The sequence below is a fragment of the Vipera ursinii genome, assembly GCF_947247035.1.
Source record: "Vipera ursinii genome assembly, chromosome: 2".
Taxonomy (NCBI): domain Eukaryota; kingdom Metazoa; phylum Chordata; class Lepidosauria; order Squamata; family Viperidae; genus Vipera; species Vipera ursinii.
In genome coordinates, this window is record NC_139513.1 from 54,056,052 (window position 1) to 54,082,653 (window position 26,602).

At 42.0% G+C, this 26,602-nt stretch overlaps 1 protein-coding gene across 1 annotated transcript; it reads left to right on the forward strand.

Annotated features, from left to right (window-relative positions):
* The first annotated feature begins 1,063 nt into the window (after positions 1-1,063).
* MCM2 (minichromosome maintenance complex component 2) lies at positions 1,064-24,539 on the forward strand. Its single transcript, XM_083356118.1, has 16 exons — positions 1,064-1,254; positions 2,887-3,074; positions 5,584-5,759; positions 7,207-7,470; positions 8,675-8,894; positions 9,678-9,885; positions 10,743-10,877; positions 11,922-12,113; positions 12,636-12,729; positions 13,839-14,089; positions 15,097-15,223; positions 15,379-15,491; positions 16,496-16,738; positions 17,788-17,970; positions 20,978-21,133; positions 22,835-24,539. The coding sequence occupies exons 1-16, from the start codon at positions 1,249-1,251 to the stop codon at positions 22,943-22,945; spliced, it is 2,667 nt and encodes an 888-aa protein (XP_083212244.1). The 5' UTR covers positions 1,064-1,248; the 3' UTR covers positions 22,946-24,539.
* Positions 24,540-26,602: the final 2,063 nt, after the last annotated feature.

Sequence of the window (26,602 nt, forward strand, 5' to 3'; positions counted from 1 at the left end):
GTTTGTTTTTCAAAGTGTGCGTTTTTATTCTGGAGAATTCGAGATGATCTTTTTTTTTCATAAAAGTACTCGTTCCTCAAGAGCAGGGATCGGCAACCTCGGCTCTTTTATGACTCGTGGACTTCAACTCCCAGAATTCCTGAGCCAGCTATGCTGGCTCAGGAATTCTGGGAGTTGAAGTCCACGAGTCATAAAAGAGCCGAGGTTGCCGACCCCTGCTCAAGAGGGACGCGGTGGCTCAGTGGGTTAGGACGCTGAGCTCGTCGATCAGAAGGTCGGCATTTTTTTGGTGGTCGATTCCCGAGTGCCGCGTAACGGAGACGTCCTCGCACCAAGCGCTGGCTTTTCGCCTTTGAAATGGAGATGAGCACCGGACCCTAGAGTCGGAAATGACTAGCACACATGCGCAGGGGAACCTTTACCTTTACTCTCTCCTCGGGCTTGCCTCACTTGGCATTTGCGAAGCGTCTCCTTATTAAGCGAGGGCGCAAAGCCTTTATTAACTTGAGACCAAACACGCGCCGTCAGCGCGACCTCTCGTTACGTATTTTAACCGCTGTACAGGGGTTTTCAAACTTGGCCCTTGTATGACTTGTGGACTTCAACTCCCAGAATTCCTCAGCCAGCGTGCCCGGCTGAGGAATTCTGGGAGTTGAAGTCCACAAGTCATACAAGGGCCAAGTTTGAAGACCACTGGCTGAAGAAATCCGAGGGCGTGCGCAACGGAGGCGCGCCCGGTAATTCAGCGAAATGAAATGACGAACGGAACTGCATTCCACGAACGGGAAGGCAGCAACGCTGCTACAACGTTCTCGGCCGACGAAAAGGGCACGAAAGCTCACGCGGTGCTCTCCGGAGTGCTGGACTCCCAACGCCTCCTTTAACCGGGCACGTCGGAGCAAAGTTCCGAGCACCCGTCGAGCCGCCTTTATTTCGCCTTTCCACCTACGGCGCCCCGCCTCCTTTCCTCTCCGGCGAAGGACCGCCTCCCCTCCCTCCCCCCCCTCCCCTCCCGTCCCCTCGTTAAATATTCATAAGAGCGCTTTCCGCCCAGTCTCTCCCGCTTCGTATTTGCATATTCGTAAGGCGTTGCGTCACCGTTTCCGAAGCTTTCGCGGGCTTTTGACATCACGTGATTGTCGATCCGCGCGGGATTCGGGCTCCGGCGGCGCTTGTAGTTTGAGGGGGGGGGGAGCGGCGGCGGCGGCTGTTTGGAAAGAAGCTCCGTTGGATCGCAAAGCGGGAGAAATGGCGGTAAGGTTGCTTTTTCCTCGCCACGGACCCTCGAGGCTTTCTCTTCTCAGCCGTATTGGTTTGTTTGTATTTGCGTCCCTCGGGTGGGCCGCTTTTCTTTTTCTTTTTTGATTGTTTGGCGTCACCTGGTTACCTCTTAACCGTTCCTTTTCGTAGTTTTCACGTTCGTTGTAGAATCCGTATCCGAGAACCTTTTCCGGACTTTTTTTTTTTTTGCCTGGCGGAATTTGCAGGAAGAGTGAAATTTTAGGCTCTTTTTCTCTTTGTTGTTGTTAGTTGCGAAGTCGTGTCCGACCCATCGCAACCCCATGGACAACGTTCCTCCAGGCCAGGGGTCTTCAAACTTGGCCCTTTTATGACCTGTGGACTTCAACTCCCAGAATTCCTCAGCCAGGCACGCTGGCTGAGGAATTCTGGGAGTTGAAGTCCACAAGTCATGAAAGGGCCAAGTTTGAAGAAGACCCCTGCTCCAGGCCTTCCTGTTCTCTACCATCTTCTGGAGTCCATTTAAGCTCACGCCTACTGCTTCAGTGACTCCATCCAGCCACCTCATTCTCTGTCGTCCCCTTCTTCTCTTGCCCTCAATCTTTCCCAGCATTGGGCTCTTCTCCAGTGAGTCCTTCCTTCTCATTAGGTGGCCAAAGGATTTGAGTTTTAGCTTCAGGATCTGGCCTTCTAAAGAGCAGTCAGGGTTGATCTCCTCTAGAACTGACCGGTTTGATCGCCTTGCAGTCCAAGGGACTCGCGGGAGTCTTCTCCAGCACCAGAGTTCAAAGGCCTCAATTCTTTGGCGCTCAGCCTTTCTTATGGTCTTAACTAGTGCAAATTCCTGCCCAGCCGTAGAGCGGGAGGTCTGTGCCGCCCCTGTCAAAACAGAGGAGGAGTTTAGAAGATGAGAGTACAAAGAAATATTTTCCCCTCATTTTCCCGTCACCCCCGTTCTGCCATTGAACCCAAATGACTTCTCTGGAATTGAAAAGAGAGCAAACAAACAAACAAAAAAAAGAGTCTCACACAGTGAACTGCCAGGGCGATTTATTACACTCTCTCTCTCTCTCTCTCTCTCTCTCTCTCTCTCTCTCTCTCTCTCTCTCTCTCTCTTTTTTTTTTTTTTTTTGCATTCCTTTTGCCCGTGGAGAAGTTTAGAAAATTCCGAACCAAACCAAGTCCTAGGAAAGTACAGGTAGCCCTCGACAAACGACCACAACTGAGCCCCAAAGTTCTGTCGTTAGGCGAGACATTCGTTGAGTTTTGCCCCATTTTACGACTTTTCTTGTCACAGTCCTTAAGTTGAATCACTGCGGTTGATTAAGTTGGTAACCCGGCTGTTAGGTGAATCTGGCTACCCCACTGAGCTTTGCTTGTCAGGAAGGAACCAAAAGGTGATCAGGTGACACTCCCCCCCCCCCCCAACACAGCAAAAGTCATAAATGGGAACCAATTGCCAAGCATCTGAATTTTGACCACATGATCGTGGGGGATGCTGCAAAGGTCACAAGTATGAAAAAACAAAATGGTCCTAAGTCACATTTCTCAGTGCCCGTTGCGGCTTTGAAAGGTCACCAGATGAACTGTTGTAAATTGAGGCCTACCTTTATGTTAGCCAAATTCACAATGTATTTTGCACTCTAGGATTCCTCTGAGTCAAACATGGCTACCAGCCCGGTGCAGAACCTTCGGCGAGGAGAGGCCTTCACGTCCAGCCCAGGGAGAGATCTACCCCCCTTCGAGGACGAGTCTGAAGGACTCCTGGGGACCGAGGGACTCCCTGATGAAGAGGACGAAGATGGAGAGGAGTTGATTGGAGAAGGGATGGAAAGGTACGGGTCTTCCTCCACCAGGTTCATGTTTGGACCTGAAACCTCAGGAGGAAACATTTGGCACTCTGCTCTCTTTTCTTGCCTGTTTCATCAATTCAGGCCGAATCAGGTTGACTTCAAAGGAGCTAACGTGAAGATGTTTGTACTTAATAACTGTAAGGTGATATTGGTATGGCAGCAAATTCAGATTGCTTTATTTCATAAACAGGACACTCCTACACACATTGTCATGCACCTTGAATCTTTCTCATTCCTTGCTGTTGTTAGCAGTAGGAAACCAGCAATTTGGTGTTCTAACAGTTAATCAGGTGTGGTAGTCAGCTAGTTGATTAGAATTGTGTTGCTTGGCCTCCTGCCATTAGTAATTATGACCGTGATTATTATTTTTTTCATTATCTTGCTAATCAGTAAAGAAAGTGAGCAGGGTTCCTAGGATTTGAAGATTGGTATAATGTTTGGGCTAATCTGTTGACTTTTTTCTATTTTTTACACACACACACACGTGTGTGTGTGTATATATATATATATATAAATGAATTTTTTGGATTGCTAACAAAGAATTAAAGGGAGACTAATATAGCTATTTCAAACTTATTTGTTCTCATCAGTCAGCCACACCCTTCTGAGATTCGAACCTGGGCTGATTGCACATTAGGCAGTTGTTTTAACCTCTAGGCCACAGGCTCTTTCTCACTTTGTCAGCTGCATCGGGGATATATATATTGATTAGATGTTGGGTCAATTTGATTATCAGATGGAAATCCCTTCATTTGGAATATTTATATAATATAGCATTCTTGATAAATAAGGATGGGAAAGCTTATGACTATTTGTAGACCTGTTATGTAAGGGAGAAGAATTTATCAGTTTTTTAATTTCTTTTTTCAGGGTGGATTTTTTATATTTAATGTTAGATTTATTTGAAATGTGGGTCATTTTTTTCTTTGTTGCGTACAATTTTCCATTTTTTCTGGATGTATGTTTTTCTGTTTTGCATTTTATTCTTGTTGATAAAGAAGTTGATAAAGCAAGTTGATAAAGAAGATAACCCCTTGTGATCAAGTTTATCCCAGCCTCTAACATGTTAGAAATTGTTTGCACCTGTTCGAGAACAGCAGTCCACAACGTTTCCAGCTTGGCGGCCCACCTTAACAGTGGGAGGGGGATGAGCAGCATGCATGCCCTCCACTTGCACAAATGGTGCTTGCACTCACGCACAAAGCTTTACTCGTGTGAGCTCTACACACATGAGTGGCAGGTACTTGCTCTCTGCTCATGCAAGTTCAGCTTTGTGCACACGCCCATTTCTCCCGGTGGTTGAGGACCCCTGTTCTAGGATATTTAGAGGAATTGTTTCAATTAAGAAAGAAATCAAAGGCTAGGCCTCTAAAACATCCACAACTATCTGAATGCGCCATCCCTATTCTAGATAATGTCTACTTTGATAGAAATTGTTAGTTTAATAGTCATGCATTACATGGCCTTCAGTTCAAGTATCTAGTTACAAAACGTGAAGCCAAGTGTTAACATGCCATTTACTGCAAACCTTACATACTGAGAGATGAGGTACAAGTTCATAAGGGCTGGATTTGCACATTGCTCTAAATCAGGCATGTCAAACTCACGACGTCACATGATGTCGCACGACATATCGCGACTTTTTCCCCATTGCCGGCAATGGGGAGGGCGCGGTTTCGTCGTGATGCATCCGGCCCGTGGGCCGGCAGTTTGACACCCCTGCTCTAAATTGCTCTAAACTCATAATTTCCATAGAAGTGTATGGAGTTATTGTAATGGGATATGTAAAAACTATGCTTAATGGAATGAAATGAAAGAGGCTGTAGATGAAAAAATATATAGAATGTAACCTAAAGTTACATTTGCAAAATGGATAGCCATCTAAAATAGTTAATAAATTCTTTTAATAAGTGATAGAAGCAAAGAAGCTATCTAAATAAATAATCCATCAGTACTAAAAGTTGGCTTATAGCTTTTTGATTCCAGAAAGAAAAGAATGAGAATTAATAACAAACAGGCTGCAGAATGGAATATCTAAAAATGAAGCTCACCCACATTAAGAGCACCAAAAGAGAGAAAGAGATTCTCTTCCTTTTAATAAAAATCAATCAATCAGAATAGAGCTAGAAGGGACCTTGGAGGTCTTCTAGTCCAACCCCCTGATCAAGCAGGAGACCCTATACCATTTCAGACAAGCAACTGTCCAGTATCTTCTTAAAAGCCTCCAGTGATGAAGCACCCACAACTTCTGAAGGCAAGCTGTTCCACTGGTTAATTGTCCTCACTGGTAGGAAGTTTCTCCTTAATTCCAGATTAGTTTCCATACATATATATTCCATATATGCACTGGATTTCCTGTGTGCAGATGTTGTACAAGTTGTGATATCCAAATATAAATGTCAGATCTGGTGCTTCGCAAAATAAGTAAGGTACTCAGGATGCAATGTGGTTGATGAACAGATTTTTTCTGTGTGTGTGTGTGTGTGTCCAGGGACTATCGTCCTATTCCTGAACTTGATGTCTATGAAGCTGAAGGTTTAGCCTTGAATGATGAAGATCTGGAAGAGCTAACTGCCAGCCAAAGGGAAGCAGCAGAACGTGCAATGAGACAGAGGGACCGTGAGATGGGTCGAGGCCTGGGCCGCATGCGGAGTGGACTGCTTTATGGTACATTTTTAAATGAATGGGCAGCAATGGCTTGGTTCATACAGTTCCTTAAGTCACATTTAAGGTAGTTGCCGTATCCCACAGTCTCATGACTCCGATTCCCAGTCAGCTTTCCATAAGCAAAGTCAATGGGGAAGCTGGGAAGGAAAGTTAAATGTTGCTCAGGTTCGTCTGCCCCATCTGCGCATCCTCCCCCCAGCCCCCCCCCCTGTGCTTGCACCACTTTTTCATGACCACTCATGTACCCTCTCCCACCCAGCAACAGCTACATCATGCTCGGCCTCCACCACCACTTGCACACCCTCCCCAAGCCTCACTACACTCCCCACAACTCACACCCTGTCTCACCTGGCAGCAGTCCTCTCCCCCCCCACACACACACTGTATTTCTTTCTCATTCATGTACTCTTCTCCACCTGGCAGCAGTCATTTGCCGCCACCTGGGACTTGCAATTTCCTGCCAGCTTCCTCATTGGCTGTTGGAAGCCAGTAGAAAGTTGGAGGAGGTATTCACTTTACAACCCATGATCTTTACTTAACAATGGAAATTGAGACTTTGGGGGTTGTCTGATGTAGTGATGTGGTCACATAACATTGTGCTTTACAACTGCATTGCTTAGGGATGGAAATTCATAGCTCAGTTGCTATCATAGCTCAAGGACGATTTTATTTTATGGCAGTAAACCAGATCGAAATCATGGTTAGCTTATTGATTACTGTTATGGTTTGCGGATATAGACATGAAAGTGTGTGGCATCTAAAAAAGGATTTGGCCAAATAAGTCACGAGCAATTTGAATACCTATGAGTCTGAATCTGATTTATTTCTTACTAATAAAGGTAACTCTCGCACTGCTCAGCCTTATGCAATTTGCTGATTACATAGTTGACCATTTTAATATTTACTGCCATATGTAAATGGAATGTTTTTTTAATTCATAAACCTCTCAGAGTCACTTTAAATAGATGGGCATTGTATAAATTTGATTACTAAATAAATATACATTTGAACGGGATTGCTCTTCTTAACTGAGAGTCTTCAATATGTTAAAATTAAAACAAACTTGAAAGCAAATCAGTTAAAAACAAAGAATTTTTAGAATGTAGCAAAATTACAGACTTTGACACTTGAAATAGCATAAAATCAGCAGATTCCAAAGTGATACTCTCCAGGTGTATTGGAATAACAATCCCCATAAACCCCCCAATGGGAAGTTATACGTAGCCGCATAAAACATGAGCATCATGTTGAACAGCAAATTGTAGGAGTTGAAGTCCAATGTATCTGTGGGGGAAATGGATCGTTTGGGGAAAGCTATTAAAAAAGATGACATCTGTCTAAGATCCCTGTCACAGAGAATTGATTTAGTTTCGTTTTCTGTGTTTATGTAGCTGTCTGATAATCCCTTTTTATTTCCTCTGCTCCTTGCCCACCTTTTAAATTCTAGAGAGTGATGATGAAGATGAGGATCGTCCTTTGCGGAAGAGGCGCCTGGCTGAACGGGCTGCTGAAGGCATGGAAGAAGAGGAGGAAGACATGATCGAAAGTATAGAGAACCTGGAAGACATGAAGGGGCATTCCGTGAGGGAGTGGGTGTCCATGGCAGCTCCCCGTCTTGAAATCTACCATCGCTTCAAGAACTTCCTAAAGACCCACGTGGATGATCATGGTCACAATGTCTTCAAAGAGCGGATCAGTGACATGTGTAAAGGTACAACTGTGGGAACGCGAGAAAAGTAGTTTAGAAAACCAACAGAATGCTAGTTTCAAATGTTTCTGGTGATGACTCATATTGGCCAGTTTCATAACTGCACTAAATCACAACTAATACATTGTAAGCTAAGCCATTGTTTACAAACCTCATTCACTGGATTCATAGGTAAAAAGGTAAAGGTTCCCCCGTACATGCGTGCTAGTCGTTTCCGACTCTAGGGGCCGGTGCTCATCTCCATTTCAAAGCCGAAGAGCCAGCGCTTGTCCGAGGACGTCTCCATGGTCATGTGGCTGGCATGACTAGACACCAAAGGCGCACGGAACGCTGTTACCTTCCCACTGTAGTGGTCCCTATTTTTCTACTTGCATTTTTACGTGCTTTCGAACTGCTAGGTTGGCAGAAGCTGGGACGAGTAACAGGCGCTCACTCTGCTACGCGGCACTCGGGATTCAACCCGCCAAACTGCCGACCTTCTGATCGACAGGCTCAGCGTCCTAACCCACCGAGCCACCGCGTCCCTCTGTTGTATGAATCCCTCATACAACATGCTAAACCATAAACTGCATAACGACTTAGTGCATTGTATGAACTTAGTCACTGCTTGAGATATATTTCTTTTAACCTACGTTATATCTCATACCACGTGCCCATAGCTGGTAGGTGACTTTTCATTAAGGTTCCTGATTGTAATATCAGATGGATCCTAACAAACCATTTAAGTCTCCTTTACAGAATAAACATAATACTTGATGCAGGGAATATCTCAGCTTAATTCTCTTTCCCATGGTTAGAACTACACCTGTGTGGGCTGCACTTTCTCTTCCCTCCCTATGCCCATACTTTTTTTTTTGGTAGGTGAATTGTGCTGCAAGAGTTACAGAACAACTACTTAATTATTTTGAATTACAATAGTTACTAAAATATTGGCTAGCAGCTTTTTAAGGAACACATGTATTGTAGTAATATTTTTATTCTTAATGTTCATTTTTCTTAGCCATTATGGATAAAATTCCTTCAGTAGAAACTGAAAACTATTTTCACACCAAATATTTTTTTAAAAAAAAATACTAGAGGTCAAATAAGACATAAGGACTGCCTTATAAGGATTGCAAATATATTTTAGAAGAAACCCAGTAAACTCAGTTTTTTGCATTTCTGCAGTGGTAGGCCTAGGTTAAAAAAAAATATCTTCTCTTGGCAGACAATAGAGAGAGCGTGGTGGTGAATTATGAAGATTTGGCTGCCCGGGAACATGTCCTGGCCTACTTCCTTCCGGAGGCCCCAGCTGAGATGTTGAAGATCTTTGATGAAGCAGCCAAGGAAGTAGTAATGGCTATGTATCCCAAATATGACCGGATTGCTCAGGATATCCATGTTCGCATCTCACATCTGCCTCTGGTGGAAGAGTTACGATCACTTAGGTAAGAAGGCAGTTTAGTATTGAGGTTGGCAGCGCTAACAAAACCTATCAAGGCTGTTTAATGATTTATGACCCATAGTTGATTAGGATGTAAGTGATCCAGCTGATAAACTATGGAGTAGGTCTCTTGTAGCATGACTGCTTCAAGGACAAAAATGAAGAGAGAAGTTCAGTGCTGCCTAAGAAATGTTCCCCTACAGAATTAGCCTGCCAAGACCTGAAGTTAAGTTACATCACAAAGCTAACATGCTTAAAATTATTTTGTGGCTCTGGAAATATTGTAATCTCTTAAGTTTCTACTAAAAAAATGCAGGTTTCTCTTTCTGAATGTAGGACCATAGGAGAAAGCCATGAAGAATTGATTAGGTATAAAGCTGCTATTTATTGCAGTCAAATCATATTCATAATTCTTGGTTTGTTACAAATTACCGTCATTCCTCCTGGAATTCAGGGTAATCTGCATAGCATTCCTTCCACCGATTTAGCCCCACAACGGTGATGTGTAAGGGAGGTTGGGCTTTCCACAACTGAGGTTAATCCAATATTTCATTATTATACCAAGCTAACCCATTTAATTTGTGGTATTCACTCTGGCAGCTGGTCCTCAGGGTCTCAGGTGGATACTTAGGGTCATTTTTTTAACTGGGAATGTCTGAATATGAAAACTGGGATCTCCTGCTTGAAAAAGTATCCTCTACCTTTGATTTAAATTCCCTTTGTTCGCTCCCTTCATGAGCTATTCGCTTCTCAAAGTTCTGAGCCTTGTTCCTGCTTCTTCTCATAGGCAACTACATCTGAACCAGCTTATCCGGACAAGTGGAGTTGTGACAAGTTGTACAGGGGTCCTTCCCCAGCTCAGCATGGTCAAGTATAATTGTACCAAATGTGGTTTTGTCTTGGGGCCTTTCTCGCAGTCTCAAAACCAAGAAGTAAAACCAGGATCTTGCCCGGAGTGTCAATCTGTTGGTCCCTTTGAAATTAACATGGAAGAGGTAAGCCTTGCTTGATTTGATATTAGGAAGCCCATTGCATTTTTCAACATGGTCTTGTTCAGACAGTTAAAACTGCATAATTCTTAGATCTGTTGGAAGGGCAGCTGCCTGATCCTTGGAAGAGTTTTGGTTGTTTGAGGAGCCCGGGTTGTATCCCCAGCTTTACAATGAAGAAGTAGCAGCTTTCCAGGTGCTCATAAATACTAGATTCTATCCTGTAAGAACAGAGACATTCTAAACAGTTCTAACTGGCTGAAAGGAAAAAGGAAGCAACAGCCATGCCACAATAGGAAGCAATGCAGTCTCTGTCGGTAGGGCTAGATTTAACGAAATTATAGGATCAACTTGCCTGATTGAGTTCAGAGGGGCTTGGATATGGAAATTGGAGAAAACAAAGCAGAAGCCATGGCAAAGTCCTCAGGATTGCCATGATCCTGAGCAAACTCTATAAGGAGCTTTGATTGGAACAAATGCGTGAGGAAGGTATGCATTCATTTAATGCCCAGCTGAACTCCACATGAGGCTTACAAAGCCAAAATGGTTGTTGAACAATCATAATTCAAAACAAAAACAAATGTGAAACTTTTATGGAGGTATGTTGAAAGATAGGTTAGCCTGCTGTATGTAGATTTGTGTTATATTCTGATGAGTCTCCAAGGTGCTGAGGTTTGTCCGTTTACAGCAAGTCTGCCTGATCTTCTGAAGTTTTTCATATGGATGTGAGGGGAAAGAGGTCTTGTGTAAACCTCCTTGAATCTGGGGTCTTGTTGTTTAAGGGATGTGCTAAGAATTTTGTTTGCACAGTCTTTTTTGTGCTCCATGAAATTCCTAACTTCAGGTGCTTGATATCCCGACAGACAGTCTACCAGAACTATCAGCGCATCAAGATCCAGGAGAGCCCAGGGAAGGTGGCAGCTGGCAGGCTTCCTCGCTCAAAGGACGCCATTTTATTGGCTGACCTGGTTGACAGTTGCAAGCCAGGGGATGAGATTGTAAGTATAAGGTCCAGAAAAGCAGGGAAGTTCAGAGATTACGGCATATTGACCAAAACTTAAAAAACTATCCTGGTTATAGAATTCAGGAAAGAGCCTTAATGAAAATAAAGCTGCCTCTGGATGAAGTATTTATTGATTTGTGTTCCTTTATTATTTTTTTACAAATAATTTAAGGCATTGAACATACAGTATCCAAAAGACCTTCCTCTTCCTACTTTCCCCACAATAACAATCCTGTAAGGGAGATTGGGCTAAGACAGAGTGACTGGCCCAAAGTCACCCAGCTGGCATTCATAGCTAAAAGTTGAACTCACAATCTGTATAACTTGGTTTTTCTGAAGTCCACCAGAATGGCTATATCTTTTCGTTCGTGTGTAGCACATTTCAGTCTGAGTTCCTTGCACTTCCCCTTTTTTTGTCTGCATAATCATTTCACCCTATCTTGAGATTCTCAGTTGTCAGTTCGGCCCTAGATTTGTTTACTTAGAAATATGAAAGGAGTTCCAAAGAACTAGCATCTTCAGTGGAGTTGTAGTCGCTGTGTGTTTTTAATACAAATTTTTGTTCTAAGTGTATTAATATACTGTATGTATCCTAAAAATGTTTTTTCATCCGCATTATAAAAAAAATCCTTAGACCGTAGCAGAAATTCTTCCAACATGTAATAATAAATGGTGTTGAATATACATGTTGACCTTGACTTATGACCAGTTGCTTAGTGACCATTCAAAGTTATGACAAGGCCTACCAGGGGGCTACATATGATCTACATTCAAAATTCTGACAGTTGGGGAGAACACACACCCCTCATCGTCAATTTTGGGCACTTGGTAACATGGCTGCATTTTATGATAGTTTTGCCAAAAATCAGTTATTTGTTCTATTCATACTTCATTCTATTCATTAATAATATGATGATGTCCGCTTATGTTCATGCTCCTTAAACACTTCCTTTCTCCCTCTTTTTGTCTGCCTTCTCCCTGAATTATACAAATTAATTTAGTGCCAATGATTAAAGAATATCTTGCTCTTGTCTTTTAGGAGCTAACTGGAATATACCATAATAATTACGATGGCTCTTTGAATACTGCTAACGGGTTTCCAGTGTTTGCAACTGTGATCCTGGCCAATCACATCACCAAGAAAGATAATAAGGTGGCCGTTGGGGAGCTCACAGATGAGGACGTGAAAGTTATTGTAGCACTTTCCAAAGATGAACAGATTGGAGAGAAAGTGAGTTTGAAAATCAAGATCCAATGTCCGGTTTTCAGGTTTCCAGTTCAACAGTATGAACAGTATGGAACAACCTGCCTCCAGAAGTGGTGAATGCTCCAACACTGGAAGTCTTTAAGAAGAGACTGACCAGCCATTTGTCTGAAATGGTATAGGGTTTCCTGCCTGAGCAGGGGGTTGGACTAGATGACCTCCAAGGTCCCTTCCAACTACTACTACTTATTATTATTATTATTATTATTATTATTATTATTATTATTATTATTATTATTATTATTATTATTACTATTATTATTACTATTATTATTATTATTATTATTATTATTATTATTATTATTACTATTATTACTATTATTATTATTAAGCTCCAGAGATTACTTTGCTAAACAGTCATTCTACGCTTAATAGGACTTTGCTATACAATCATTCAAGGTTTAATAGGAGATTTCCATTGTAGTAGTACTGTTTCACTTTTAGCGTCTCTGTTGATAAATATGTTGGCTGTGTATTTGCTTTTCCCAGATCTTTGCCAGTATTGGTCCTTCAATCTATGGGCATGAAGATATCAAAAGGGGGCTGGCTCTAGCCCTGTTTGGAGGAGAACCCAAAAACCCAGGTGAGTTGACCAAAGACCCTTTGTGATCAACACGGCTTTTACATGATGAGCTTGAACTTGCTAGAGAGGATACCTGTATTATAGTGGAGAGAAATGGCTTGAAAAGATGTTCATCTTTTATTTTTACAGTTGCACATTTCCCTATTAATAAGCTATTCTCCATTTTGGTAATTTATTTCAGAAAATAACAGCAATTTCTTACCACCAAAAAGTTCAAACGTGAAGCTCCTCTCTAGTTTGTAAATAAGTATATGTTATGAAGTATGCATACACCACATTTCCTTCTTTTCCATCTGACCAGTTTTATCAGAAATTCACATTCTTTTTTTTTATTGAAAAGTTTTACAATACATTTTTAAATACAAAAAACTCCCTCCTCCCCCTCCCCTCTCCCCAACCCTCCCCTCCCCTCCCCTCCCCCCTCCTCGACTTCCCAGAGCTGAATACAGGGTATAATAATACAAACATAAACTAAAATATGCTAACAACAAAAATAACACATTAAGTTCTATCGGACTTTAACTCTCCATAGTCATAATATTAATAAAGTAACAAATGACTAATCATACATCATAAAAATCCACTACTTATTCAAATGCTAAATGAAACTTTTTAGTCCCATATTAGAAATTCACCTTATTCTTAAATGAGGTGGAGGGTCTCTTTCATTTTTGTTCTGCTGTTCTTTGTACTGATGTCTTATTTATCAAAATATGAATACTTACTGGGGTGGGGAATATTAATAAAGCAGACCGTTGCTCGATCACCTTATTTCTTTATATTACTATATCACTTTATCTGACTACTACTTCTAGAAAGCAATCAGATATTTTAAAGTATGCGAATGAGCTTTATTTTATATATTTTGCTTTAATCCTGCCCTTCCTCCAGTGAAAACAGAAAATGCCATATAGCTGGTTCCTTTCCTTCATTACCTAACAGTTTATGTTCAGAACAACATTATGAATTAGGTTACACTGTACCAGTGGTTACTGGGTGAGCGTCAGTGAACCATTTGATCTTGGGCCTCCCAAGTTCTAATCTACCATTTTGTCTCATTGTGCCAGCTACAATTTGGCTCATTGTTCTTTCCATCTAAAACACTACAGGAGGAAAACATAAAGTCCGTGGAGACATCAATATGTTGCTTTGTGGCGATCCCGGCACAGCCAAGTCTCAGTTCCTCAAATATGTGGAGAAAGTAGCCAGCAGAGCAATATTCACCACCGGCCAGGGGGCTTCTGCGGTTGGCCTGACTGCCTATGTGCAGAGACATCCTGTAAGCAAGGAATGGACCTTGGAGGCTGGAGCCCTGGTGCTGGCAGACAGAGGGGTGTGCTTGATAGATGAATTTGACAAGGCAAGTATTGGCTTGGAGGTATGATGTAATTTGGTCAAGCCAGATTCCAGTCCCAACGGTATATGGTGCTCTAGGTAAGACCTTGAACCCAGAAAATGAAACAGATAGAAGAGGGGTTGGATTTTAGGGCCTATCTAGAAAGAGTCTATGGTCTTCCCAGTTGTATGGCAGTGAAAGCTGGACCATAAGAAAGGTTGAGCGCCAAAGAATTGAGGCCTTTGAACTATGGTGCTGGAGAAGACTCCTGCGAGTTCCTTGGACTGCAAGGCGATCAAAACGGTCAGTCCTAGAGGAGATCAACCCTGACTGCTCTTTAGAAGGCCAGATCCTGAAGCTAAAACTCAAATACTTTGGCCACCTAATGAGAAGGAAGGACTCACTGGAGAAGAGCCTAATGCTGGGAAAGATTGAGGGCAATAGAAGAAGGGGACGACAGAGAATGAGGTGGCTGGATGGAGTCACTGAAGCAGTAGGCGTGAGCTTAGATGGACTCCAGAAGATGGTAGAGGACAGGAAGGCCTGGAGGAACATTGTCCATAGGGTCGCAATGGGTCGGACACGACTTCGCAACTAACAACAAAGAAAGAGTCAGTGTTGAGATCTGGAACTGAGAAAAACTGCTCAGAATATTAAAGCTGGTGGTGGATTTGATACGTTTAGGGGATGCTAGTTCTCAGATTCATTAACATAGTGATGTCTATAAGGGAAGATACCTTGGGGAGAGCATAGCACAGCGCTGGGACATATCCTTTGCACATAAATATCCAAACCTCATTCTGAGCATCTGCACTTTAAAGAAAGATCTGGTCAATATGCGATGGGGGGGGGGGAAATTGATTTGAAACTCAGTATTGACAACTCTGGCTGGAAGAAACTTTCTGTCCTTGATAATGTTGCTATATCTAGAGGCACTGAACTGTTAGGAGCTTTGAATGTGTACAACTGAATTCTGCTTTATTTATTATTGGGACTAATTGGGAGTTTTAACGTCTTTTGCTGTTTTTCAGATGAACGATCAGGATAGGACCAGCATCCACGAAGCCATGGAACAGCAGAGCATCTCCATCTCAAAGGCTGGCATTGTCACATCTCTACAAGCCCGCTGCACTGTTATTGCTGCTGCCAACCCCATAGGTATGTGGGGCCCATGGAAGAAAAACTTACTAGGGCAGAAAAGTTCCACGTATTGTGCTAAACTTCCTGTTTAAAAATTTCCTGTCTTTTGGATACTTTAAAGGAAGAAGGAAGACCATGCACTGTTTTTTAAAATGCTTCTTTTCCTATTCTAGGTGGGCGCTATGACCCTTCTTTGACTTTCTCAGAAAATGTTGATCTGACCGAGCCCATCATTTCTCGTTTTGATATCCTGTGTGTGGTCAGGGACACGGTGGATCCTGTTCAGGTAGATTCTGCAGATCATTAGACTTAAGGAAAGTTAATGAAGGGACTATCATTTTAATACTTAACTGAATGAAGAAGGGAGGTACGTAAGATAGAATTAGCTAATACCATTGACTTCTTGTGGGCTTGGGAAAGTAAAGCTCACAGGAACACTTTGATAAGCATGCAAATAATCCTCGATCTGCCACCACTGAATCAGTGTCTGTCTGAAATTACAACTTTGCTAAATGGATGGTGGTTACAGCCAGTCCTCATATTCTGGCTGTTCCAGCATTCGCATGGCATGTGCTTGCAGTCTTGTGTGCTTGGCAACCAGTTCGCACATAGGACTGGTTGTAGCACCCCTCAATCACACGATCAGCTTTTGCAACCTTCCTGCCAGCTTCCCAAGAAAGTCAATGAGAGAAGATGGCAGAGAAGGTCGCAGGTTGCTGGTCTCCCCAAGCTACACACACTTCCACCACTGCACTCACGCCATGCCAGCTATTTGCACACCCTTCCTGACTCGCTACACCCACGCTATGCTTCTCTTGCTCCCCCACGCACCCTCCCTGACCCTCATTGCAGCACTCTCACCCCTCTTCACCTGCACCTGCCTTCCCCAGCAGCAGCCACTCACCTCTCTGCTGGCCTGGGACTTGCAACTTCCTGCTGGCTTCCTCATTGACTTTGGTTGTGGGAAAGCAGCAGGAAGCTGCCTCCCCTAACCCTTGTGCAACAGCCTGGACTGCAGGGATTGTTGTGGCTAAGCAACGCGGTCGCACTTGACGACTGCATCGCTTAAGAGACAGAAATTCCAATCTCAATTGCTGTCATACGTTAAGGACTTTCCGTTCTTATCATAGGTCCATTCATTTTTCAATAAGAGGTTTTTTTTAATTCCATTTATATTTATTCTCCAGTTAGGCAATCTGGAGAATTACTTTTGAGATTGTCTTATAATAAACAATATAACATTGGTGTTTTGGATTTTTCTTTTTTCTTTTTTGCAATTCTTTCTGTAAGGATGAAATGCTGGCTCGATTTGTTGTCAGTAGCCACATCAAGCATCACCCAAACAGCAAGGATGCAGTAAATGGAGAGTCTCAAGAGATTACCCTCCCTAATACTTACGGCGTAGAGCCCATTCCCCAGGAGCTCCTGAAGAAATACATTATTTATGCAAAGGAAAAAGTCCATCCCAAACTCAACCAGATGGACCAGGACAAAGTGGCCAGGATGTACAGTGAACTCAGGAAAGAATCCATGGTAAGCAGCCAAGGAGGTGGGAAATCCTACGTTTCAGGGTGAGACTATTACCTGCAGAATCACTGCCCATCTCACCAGTTAAATAGAGCTGGAAGGAATGTTGGTTCCAATAAATCTGAAATCTGGTTGTTTTCTTAGAAGTAATTACATGGTTGGTTCGTGAAAAAGTTCCCAAATCTATAAATGAGTACTAGCTTTATCAGAACCCACTCAAAAAATATGCAAGTCTTTGCCTTCTTCTGAACTCTTTACTACTTAATGCTAGATGAAATTGTTCACCAAAATATCTCTGGGTAACTATTGCATCAGTATATACCTTGTGCTAAAATTGGCTTTGGATTACAGAAACAGCTAGCCTGATGTTTGGACTTTGTTCTCCCATCCTTGGGGCTGATTGGTTGGTTTCGACAACTTATCTAATAGACAGCTGGTAGCCTTTTGGTTGGACCTCAGTTCAAGGATCAAATAAAAAGGGTCCTGATTCCTGAAAAAAGAAGTAGGGGGAACAACCCCCTAGGAGGCATATTCCTTATAATCTATACAGTGCACTAGTTTGCCAGCAGATGGCAGAGTCCTCCCTTAATCATTGATGCCTTTTAAACACACTTTTTTTTGGGGGGGGGAGATGTTTTTTTCCTATTTACTATCTCCTGTGCACCATTAATTGTTTTTAATTAACTTCATGCAGCATTAACAACTCCCCAGAGTAGAAATGCAGGCTGTAACTTAATGGTGTGCAATTTTGGTCAGTTTCTGAATCATTTTGTGTGGCCGAACAAGGGCCACACTCTAAAATAAGCTGAGACAGGGCCCACTGTGGATAAGGTCAGCTCTTTTAAGAGGTAAAGTAGGTGCCTTAAGCCTGTCCGTCCTTAAAGGCATCCATTGACCCTCTTCAAAACTCCCCAGCTGCTTTTCACAGCACACTTAAGTGGGGCATAAAAAGAGGAGCGTAAAAAGAATGCTGGCAAGTCACAAGCCGTTCTTGGGGTGCCCTTTTTGCATTGCTGGTATCAGTCAACAGGGCCCTTTCCCTTTTCTTCCTTCAGGCAACTGGAAGTATCCCCATTACAGTGCGCCACATAGAATCCATGATCCGAATGGCGGAGGCTCACGCTCGCATGCACCTGCGGGATTACGTGGTGGAGGACGATGTCAACATGGCCATCAGGGTGATGCTGGAGAGTTTTATTGACACCCAGAAGTTTAGTGTTATGAGAAGCATGCGGAAGGTATGCAGAGAGGTGGATCCTTCTGTGGTGGTGACGGTGATTGTTTCATTTGGGATGATGGAAAAATACCGGGAGAACTTAAATTTTGATGGAACTCCAATGGAGATTCAGGAAACTGGCTTTAAACAAGGTCTTGGATATTTTGCATATACACTTTTATGCACTGCACACTATTGTGGAAGTAAATTACAGAGCCTATCTATCCTGTCCTTCATTATTCTGTGTGTAGTATGTTGAAACTTAAACTGGATGACTGGAAATTGCAGGGGAGGATAGATGGAGAAATTATAATTTTTCTCCCAATTTATCCAGAATTGTTAGGTATCCTGAAGAGTCTCTTAGGACAGGTGAGACCGTCAGCTATATTAGCACTTTGATCTTAGAAGATGATGAAATGTCAGGTTGAAAGAAGAATATTATTTCTTACTTTAAAACATTTCCTTTGGACTGTTCAAGAGATGAATAAATGTCCTGTGTGGGCCTCAGTAATGAATCCTGGAGAATGATGCAAGATGGCAAAGGAGTAGGCTGAGGGCACCATCATCCACACTGCTAATGAATGAAATAGCTTTTGAGATGAGGGTTGGAAGCTGGAGACACTAAAAATTAGAATTGGGCCAACTTTGCCTTTGATGAGATCAGAGAGATCAATTTCTAATCCACTCTAGGGAGTTTACTGAGTGATCTCAGATCAACCTTAGTTTGGAAAGCTAAAATATGAATAAATAACCATATTCATTATCCTGAACATGATGTTAGAGTGGTAGGATTAAAATGTACAGTGAATGGAAAATTATGTTGCGTATTTGTGTCTAAGCAGTTTATAGACAACTTTGAATCAGTTCAGTGCTTACAAAATGTGAGTACTTTAACAATGTTTTTAACTGCTTCCTAAACACTTTAAAAAGTCCAGACATTTGAAGACTTTCTTACTCTTATATTTTTGCCCTCCACCATAAAAATCAAGTGTAAGGGGGGAAAACTCCGTTGCCCATCTTGGTATTTGGCAAAGGCATTTCTGTGATCCTTGCTTTGATTTAGTAATTATCCCTCCCATTTTGATGAATAGATAATGAATAGCCTGTTGTTCTTCCTTTATTGAGATCCTGTCCCCTTGAAGGCCGTGATGGATGGTTGAGGGGTAAAGTGGGTTGTTGGGATATTGGTTTGGGTGTTCATATGATTGGGTGTGAGTATTTTAGCCTGAGAGGAAGGAGTAGAAGGGCAGCGTGATGGTGAGCAGAGAGCAGGCAAGAGCATTGGGACAGTGATGGGTAGAAGGAAACATGATGGGAACCTGAGGCAGACTGCACTAGGCCTACTGTTTGAAAATGATTTTGGTATCCAGCCCCAACTTCTACCTTCAGGGTCCTACTTCTGAATGCCAAGTAAATATGTAATAAAGCTTCCCTTTGTCTTGGATGAGGGCACCAACCTAGCATGTCTCATCAAAACCTGATGTCCCAGTGTCCACCTGGGTTTCAGGTTTCCATCAACTGAGACCCCAGGAAAGAGAGGGGTGTGTGTTATTATTGCTGTCCATGGATCCTTGCAGGCCCTGAGAGGCAGGGCGGATAATCAGATGTGGAACAGTCTTCTGAAGGTGGGCTCCAGTAAGCAATTGTTGGTTTACCACCCTTTCTGCTACCCAGCATCATCCCTGCCTGAATTTTGGTAGTTAAATTCCATTGCTGGGCTGGCGACAGAATCCCAGAGACAACAGTTGAGGATTTTAATCGGCTTCCATGCAATATTGAGCTTGGGGCAATGCAGGAACTCCTGGCCTGTATGGATCTGTCCCAAGTCATTGATGAGCCAATTCAAATAAAACATTTTGTTTTTTAACCTTAATTATTTTTATTGGTTTTGAATTGTGTTCTATTTAATTTTATTTTTGTTATGTCGTGAGCCACCTAGAGACATTTGGAGTTGGGTCTGTGTCTTAAAATCAAATACATTAAGCAAAATGGGGTAAAATTCAGTGAGATTAATTTCTAATTCATGTTTTAGATGCTTGCTCATTGAATTACCAAAATTCCAGCTTCGAAACCTTTTTTTTTCCAGTTAATTGTGTACTATTCTTCGGTTCTCCCCTGGGGTTTGATACAAATAAATAAGCAAACAAATAAATTAAAAGGTCCTGTGAAAATGTCTTGGAGCCTTTTCTCTCTTTATCTATTCAGCAACCAATCTCTCTTGGAAAGCTCTGTTTGCTCCCTCAAGAAGATGGGACTGAATCCTCAAAAGTCCCTTCAGTAGGCCAGTATTGAGTTTAAATTAGACAGTGATTAAAATCCTTTTACATCAATAAAAGGCATCCGTTTTTCATTGAAACAGTTTTAGAATGTTCCCTTTTTTCAACAGTGATTTGTGCCTTTTATCATCTCTCCCTTGATTATTGCAATTCACTCTGTGTGGAATCATGCTAGGAGATTATGTACAATATGCTTACTCCCTGTTGACTAGTTGGTAGAAGCTACTCCAGCAGGAGAATGCCAATTTTGTGCAAGCTGCATTGTCTACTGGAAATGTTCTCGGTCTACTTCAAGGTGCAGGTGATCCCTTATAGACTTGGGTCCTTGCTCTCTCTAAGGATGTAGAATTTGCTCACCTGATACATGCAGTCTGGAGAGGGAATGTTGCAGATTTTTAACCCTGTCAACTTTTAAGGGGAACAGAATTTTTTTTTTTACTGTAGCCCACTCCCCCTAAAACAGTTCATCCATCCAGACGTCTCCTGTCTTACTAGTATTTCAAAAGGCTCTGTAAAAAAGCAGTGTTTTTCCAATGAACATTCAGATAGGATTGGTAGTGATTAGGGAATCAGTGGAGTGACTGCTCAGGGACGTTTCTGTGTTTGTATTAACTTAGTTTGTGTACGTGTATTCATTTTGATGTAAGCTTCCTAGGTTTGATTGTTAAGCATCCTACAGGTGTAATAAAGTAGATCATTTCAGATTGTTGTTGGCTCATTGCTGGCCTCCCCTCTTGTTCTTTTTGTACACAGACTTTTGCCCGGTACCTTACCTTCAGGCGGGATAACAATGAGCTCTTGCTGTTCATTTTGAAACAACTTGTATCAGAACAGGTGATGTATCAGAGGAATCGCTACGGAGCACAGCAGGACACCACTGAAGTGCCGGAGAAAGACTTAATTGATAAGGTATGGAGCATTTTTCCCTTCTGTGGACATTGTACCAAGACTAAATCTAGTTATTCTGCATCTTCTGGGTTTCCCTTTCGAAGATTTGAATAAGTGGGCTTTGAGCACTAAGTCTTTTGTCGTAAAGGAAAGAATGAGATATTAGACCAACAGGCAAAGTTGCTCGCTTCTGGGGTTGCTTTTTTGTATTGTTCTGAACCTCAAAATGTGAGAAACTAGTGCAAAGGCTTTCTGGGGCCCGTGATCACAAGGACATCATAAAGAGGGAATGATCTCACTGGAAAGGGAGAAAATGGGATTTTTTTTCCCCTTACAGATGTTTTTGTGGTTGGTGAGCTGAGTTGCAGTTTTGCATTCAGTGGGATTTTTGGATGTTGAATAGACCCATTTTGTTTTCCATGAAAATTACAGAAAGCTTGCAATGCATGCTGGCAGATTGTTGCCAAATTTAATTTAATTTAATTTTTATACCGCCCTTCTCCCGAAGGACTCAGGGCGGTGTACAGGGCAATACAATAAAACACAATATATAAAAATTAAAAAGATATTAAATACAATAGCCCAATTTAATAAATTACAAAACGTTAAAACAATATAAAAAAATATATAATAAAGGTTACGCAACCCAGTCTGGTAACACACACACACACACCCAATGAAAAGCAAGGTTCCCATGGCAACCATTGCCCTATTTCTTTCCCCCCCCAAAGCCCCCCAAGTGCTCTCTCCACCTTCTTCAGGATCCCCCTCCCCAAAGGGCCCCCCCACAAGCTCCCCTAAGTTTCTGCATTCCTCAGAAGCCCCTAAACCGACCAGCCCCCCCATATCTATAGGTAGCTGAGGCACCCCCCCTCACAGACACACACAAACTTCACGAACCCACACAAAGCGGTCCAGCGAAGCCCAGGCGCCTTCAACCCTCCTTCTCCGGCTCGGCCCTCCCGTCCCTCGCCTCAAAGTAGTGTTATCTGGAAAGAGAGCATTGGGTATCCCATACGATGCATCCATTATAACAATCCTGCCTTGTGAGCCTCCAAATGGACTACTGTAATGAGCTTTACATGGGACTACCCTTGAAGAACATACAAAAACCTCAGGTGGTCTAGAATGTGGCGGCATACATACTTAATTGTGGACGTACCTTGGCTAGCTTCTGCTCTGCAAGCTGTATTGGCTTTCATTATGGTGCAGCTAGAGATGACTGTTCCCTAGAACAGAGGTCCCCAACCTTTTGGGCACCAGGGACCGGTTACATGGAGAGACGTTTTTCCATGCACTGGAGGGGGTGTGGTTTTGTGTGCTGCCTGCACCCAACCTGCCTGGATGGGGCTTTGCTTGTTTGTGGGGCCCAGTTCCTGGCATACCGCAGCCCCGTGCCAGTCCCCTGACCGCGAGTTGGGGAACCCTGCCGGAGAATGCTTTTCATGGAATGGGACTAGCTTACTTGCAGGTCTACCTCTACCCAGTTGTTTTTAACCTAACCTGTTTAGGTCTGGCAAAAAAAGGCAAGCTGGGCATTCTGACAGATATTGTGAATAGTAGACATTGCAAATCAATAACCATATGTAAAAGTTTATTCTGGCCAAATTATATGTTTCAATGAATATCTCAATGGAGAGAAGCTGCCACAACATCTCCCATTTTTCTGCAAATTTGATTGTCACTTAACTATCCATGTCCCTCTCCCTTTCTCCTTGCCAGGCCCGTCAAATCAACATCCACAATCTTTCTGCCTTCTTCGATAGTGAGTTGTTCAAGATGAACAAGTTCAGCCGTGACGTCAAGCGGAAATTGATTGTACAAACTTTCTGAGGCAACAAGTTCACAAGTGGTTGGAGACATCAGAGCTATGCTTTCTCTTCTGTTGTAGCAGTCTTCAAGGCTCTTCCCTATATATTCCAGAAAAGAATAAGAAACTGCTGAAAGACCTGTGAATAGAATATAATAGAACGCAATGGTCTTGTGGTTAAAAATACAGAACTTCTGTGAGCCTGCATTTGCTGGACGAAGCCCCAGAAGAATTGTGTCCTGTTTGCCTCATTTTGGGAATTGGACTTGACATTGATAGTGGTGAATGGGTCAGTTCAGACTGTGCAACAAGCAGTAATGCTGTGCTCATGTTCATTCTAGAGCATCTGCTGCTTTCCATTTCTCCTCTGTTATGCCCTGCTTATTGCTTCATGTGCTTGTTAAGAAAAGCTGAAAACATTCTATGTTGAAGATTAGTAGAAATTCACATTTGTTTTCCTTTAGAACTATGTTAGAGATGTGCAAAACTAGTCAGAGGGACATGCCAGGAGCACCCCAAAATCTTGCCAGAAGCAGTTCAGCCGCGTGGGCCAAAGGAGGCTTAACATAATTAACCAGAAGTTCTTTTCCCAAAGTAATATTTTTTGCACATCCCTGAAGATAATGTTTTTTTCTTATATTTTTGCCCAATAAAGTTGTAACAGGACAATGTTTACTAAAAATAATCCCCAAAGATTTTAAAATAGTTTCTTAAAAATAAAGGCACAAATTAGTTTGCTGTTTAAAAATGGCCCTATTCCAAAATCAGCTGCTTCATTATGACTGCTGCATTTTTAACAATATGCTTTTTGGGTAATGTTTATCATTTTTCCTCTGTTGTTTGAACTTTTGTATTAAAGATAACTTACATCCAGTTGTAACTCTTAAACTTTTCAAATCCATTTTTATATCAGGTTTGGCTGGAGATGGCACTTCATCAAATAACTGGGTCCTCCCCAGCATTTTAGCAAGCAGAATCAGAAAGAGTAAATATCTAAAACCCAATGTTTGTGCAAAAGCAAGATTTCTTCTGGAAAAATAGCAGGAATAAATTGTTTACTTGTCTTGAATTTTTGATAGAAGATTAACTATCAGACACTAAAGACAGAACATCTCTATGTCCCTCAAAATGTTTCTTTTGCACTAGTGCTGGGAGAATGGAGTGAAGTAAATAAAGAATAAATACAACAAGCTTTAGACTTGCCTACTCATGATCTGAATCATGAAGCCAAGAACCTCTGTTTTTATTCCCACCTTTGTGCTTTAAGTTTAAATTATTTCCTGTTTAGAGCTCTTCTGAATCTTCACAACTCAATCTATTCTATGCAACGGAATGGTCATTCTCTTCTCCTGTGTTTGTAGTTCCGTTAGCAACTTTTCATGTGTCTGTTTTAAAGGGATCTCGGAGAAGGTTACTTGAGAGGTAATCCTGTTTATTATGCAACGTGGTCTGCTTATTATGCATCACTGCGCTCTAGAAGTTCCAACCTTTCTCTTTATAGGCTCCAGTGTTTGATTTCAAATATGTTCAACGATAATGCAGTTGTTTACCTTTAATTTCCAGAATGTTCAACCTTGCCAGATACCTTGTGTAGACTAATAAAAATTTAAAATACAAAATCCATTTTTGCTACACACTAGTAGACATATGCTTTCTTTGGAAAAGTAGAAGTACAGACCTAGATATTTAGCAATTGCATCTGCACTGAAATTGACTGTTGGCTCCATTGCTGCTGAAAGAGCTTCTTGGATTGTTACAAGAATTGAATTCTTTTTTCCCCCAACCCAGTGGTTAATTCCATATGACTCTGTGTTCGACCCTAGAACTCCTAATCTGATATCCTCAGCGAAGTCCATAAGGTTAGAGGCTCAAGGATTTATTCCCTGCATAGCATGTCATTCTGAGGTCCAGAATGTTGTGTTGATAACCACAAACCATATACATCCCATTTCGAATGCAATATTACTGTCTAGGCCAGTGATGGCGAACCTTTTAGAGACCGAGTGCCCAAACTGCAACCCAAAACCCATTTATGTATCGTTGGGTGTCGGCTGGGCGTGGCCCATTGGGTGAGTGTGGCTGCGGTGGTAACGGCAGACTGGGTAGGACTAAAAGGTTAAGTCAATTCCAACTTTGTGAGAACTTTTTTTCCCCGCGAGAAGTTAAAATTGATTGAACCTTTTTTTTTTTGCACATGGCGGTGGAGGCCTAAAGTGAAAAGGTTTTATAAAACCCAGCTGAAGGCCTAGAACTGGGGCGACGGTGTGCGTGCCCACAGAAAAGGCTCTGCGTGCCACCTGTGGCACACGTGCCATACGTTTGCCACCACAGGTCTAAGCCATTCTGGCTGAGAAATATTTCCAAATTTGGGGGGCTTATTTTTTATTTATTTTTATTCATTGTTCATACATACATATTTAACCAATGCAATATGTAATCTTTAAAACATAACCCTAGAAAAATTCTATCTTATATTTTATGCTTATCAATAGTTACAATAGTTTTCCAAGCCTCTGGTGTTTTTCTTCCCTGTAAAATAAAATTAATCATATTTTGCAAAGCTTATAAAAGTTCATCGACACATTTATAATAATACAGTAATCCATATGGTCCAAGAACCTTTTCCGTTTAATCTTTTTTATAGCTTCAGAAACGTCTCTTAAAGGTCCACTTATACAGTGATCGGTATTATGAGCTGTGGTAAAGGGCTTGCCACAGAGTTGTGCTGTAGGCACCCTTTTAGTACAACACAAGCAAATTACCCTAGTGGTTGCTCTCTTGAGTCAGGGGATGCCCTCCCCAGTTGGCCTCTCCGACTTTTGGCTGCTCTCTCCAGCCACAGGAGCAGTGCTCTTCTTCCAGACCTTAAGTTTTTAATAGCTGAACTATTAGGCTGCATTAGAACTTAATAAACCAACTACAGGTAGTCCTCAATTTATGACCACAATGATGCCCAGAATTTCTACTGCTAAGCAAAACAGTTGTTACGTGAGTTATGCCCCATTCTATGACTTTTTGCCACAGTTAAGCAAATTACTGCAATTAAGTGAATCTGGCTTCCCACATTGACTTTGTCAGGAGCCAGCTGGGAAGATTAGAAATAGTGGTCACATAACCCACGGACAGTGCAACTGTCATAAATAGAAGACCATTGTCAAGTGCCCGAATTGCAATCACATGACCATAAGGATGCTGCAACCATCATGTATGTAAAAACCAGTCAAAAACACTGGAGGTTTTTAAGAAGAGACCGGACAGCCATCTGTCTGAAATGGTATAGGGTTTCCTGCCTGAGCAGGGGGTTAGACTAGATGACCTCCAAGATCCCTTCCAACTTTACTATTATTATTATAGGTCACTTTTGTCGGTGCCATTTTAACAATCACAAAACACATAGTTGTAGGTCGAGGACTCCCTATACCCATTATTCTGTTTTTGTTTATATGTTGCCCATTGTTTATGATTTCTAGTTTTAACAAATTCCATTGTGGAGTATTGTAAACTGCCTTGAAAAAAATGGTTTGAAAAGCACTGCCGTTTTCAGTAAAGAAACATATTTAGAACAATATACAGTATAGGAAGAAGAAGGTAGCCATCTTCTGAATTCCAGTGATTCCGACAAGAATCTGTTATTCAAAAGAGATGCTTCAAAGAGCTTAAACCTCTTAAGTGACTATATA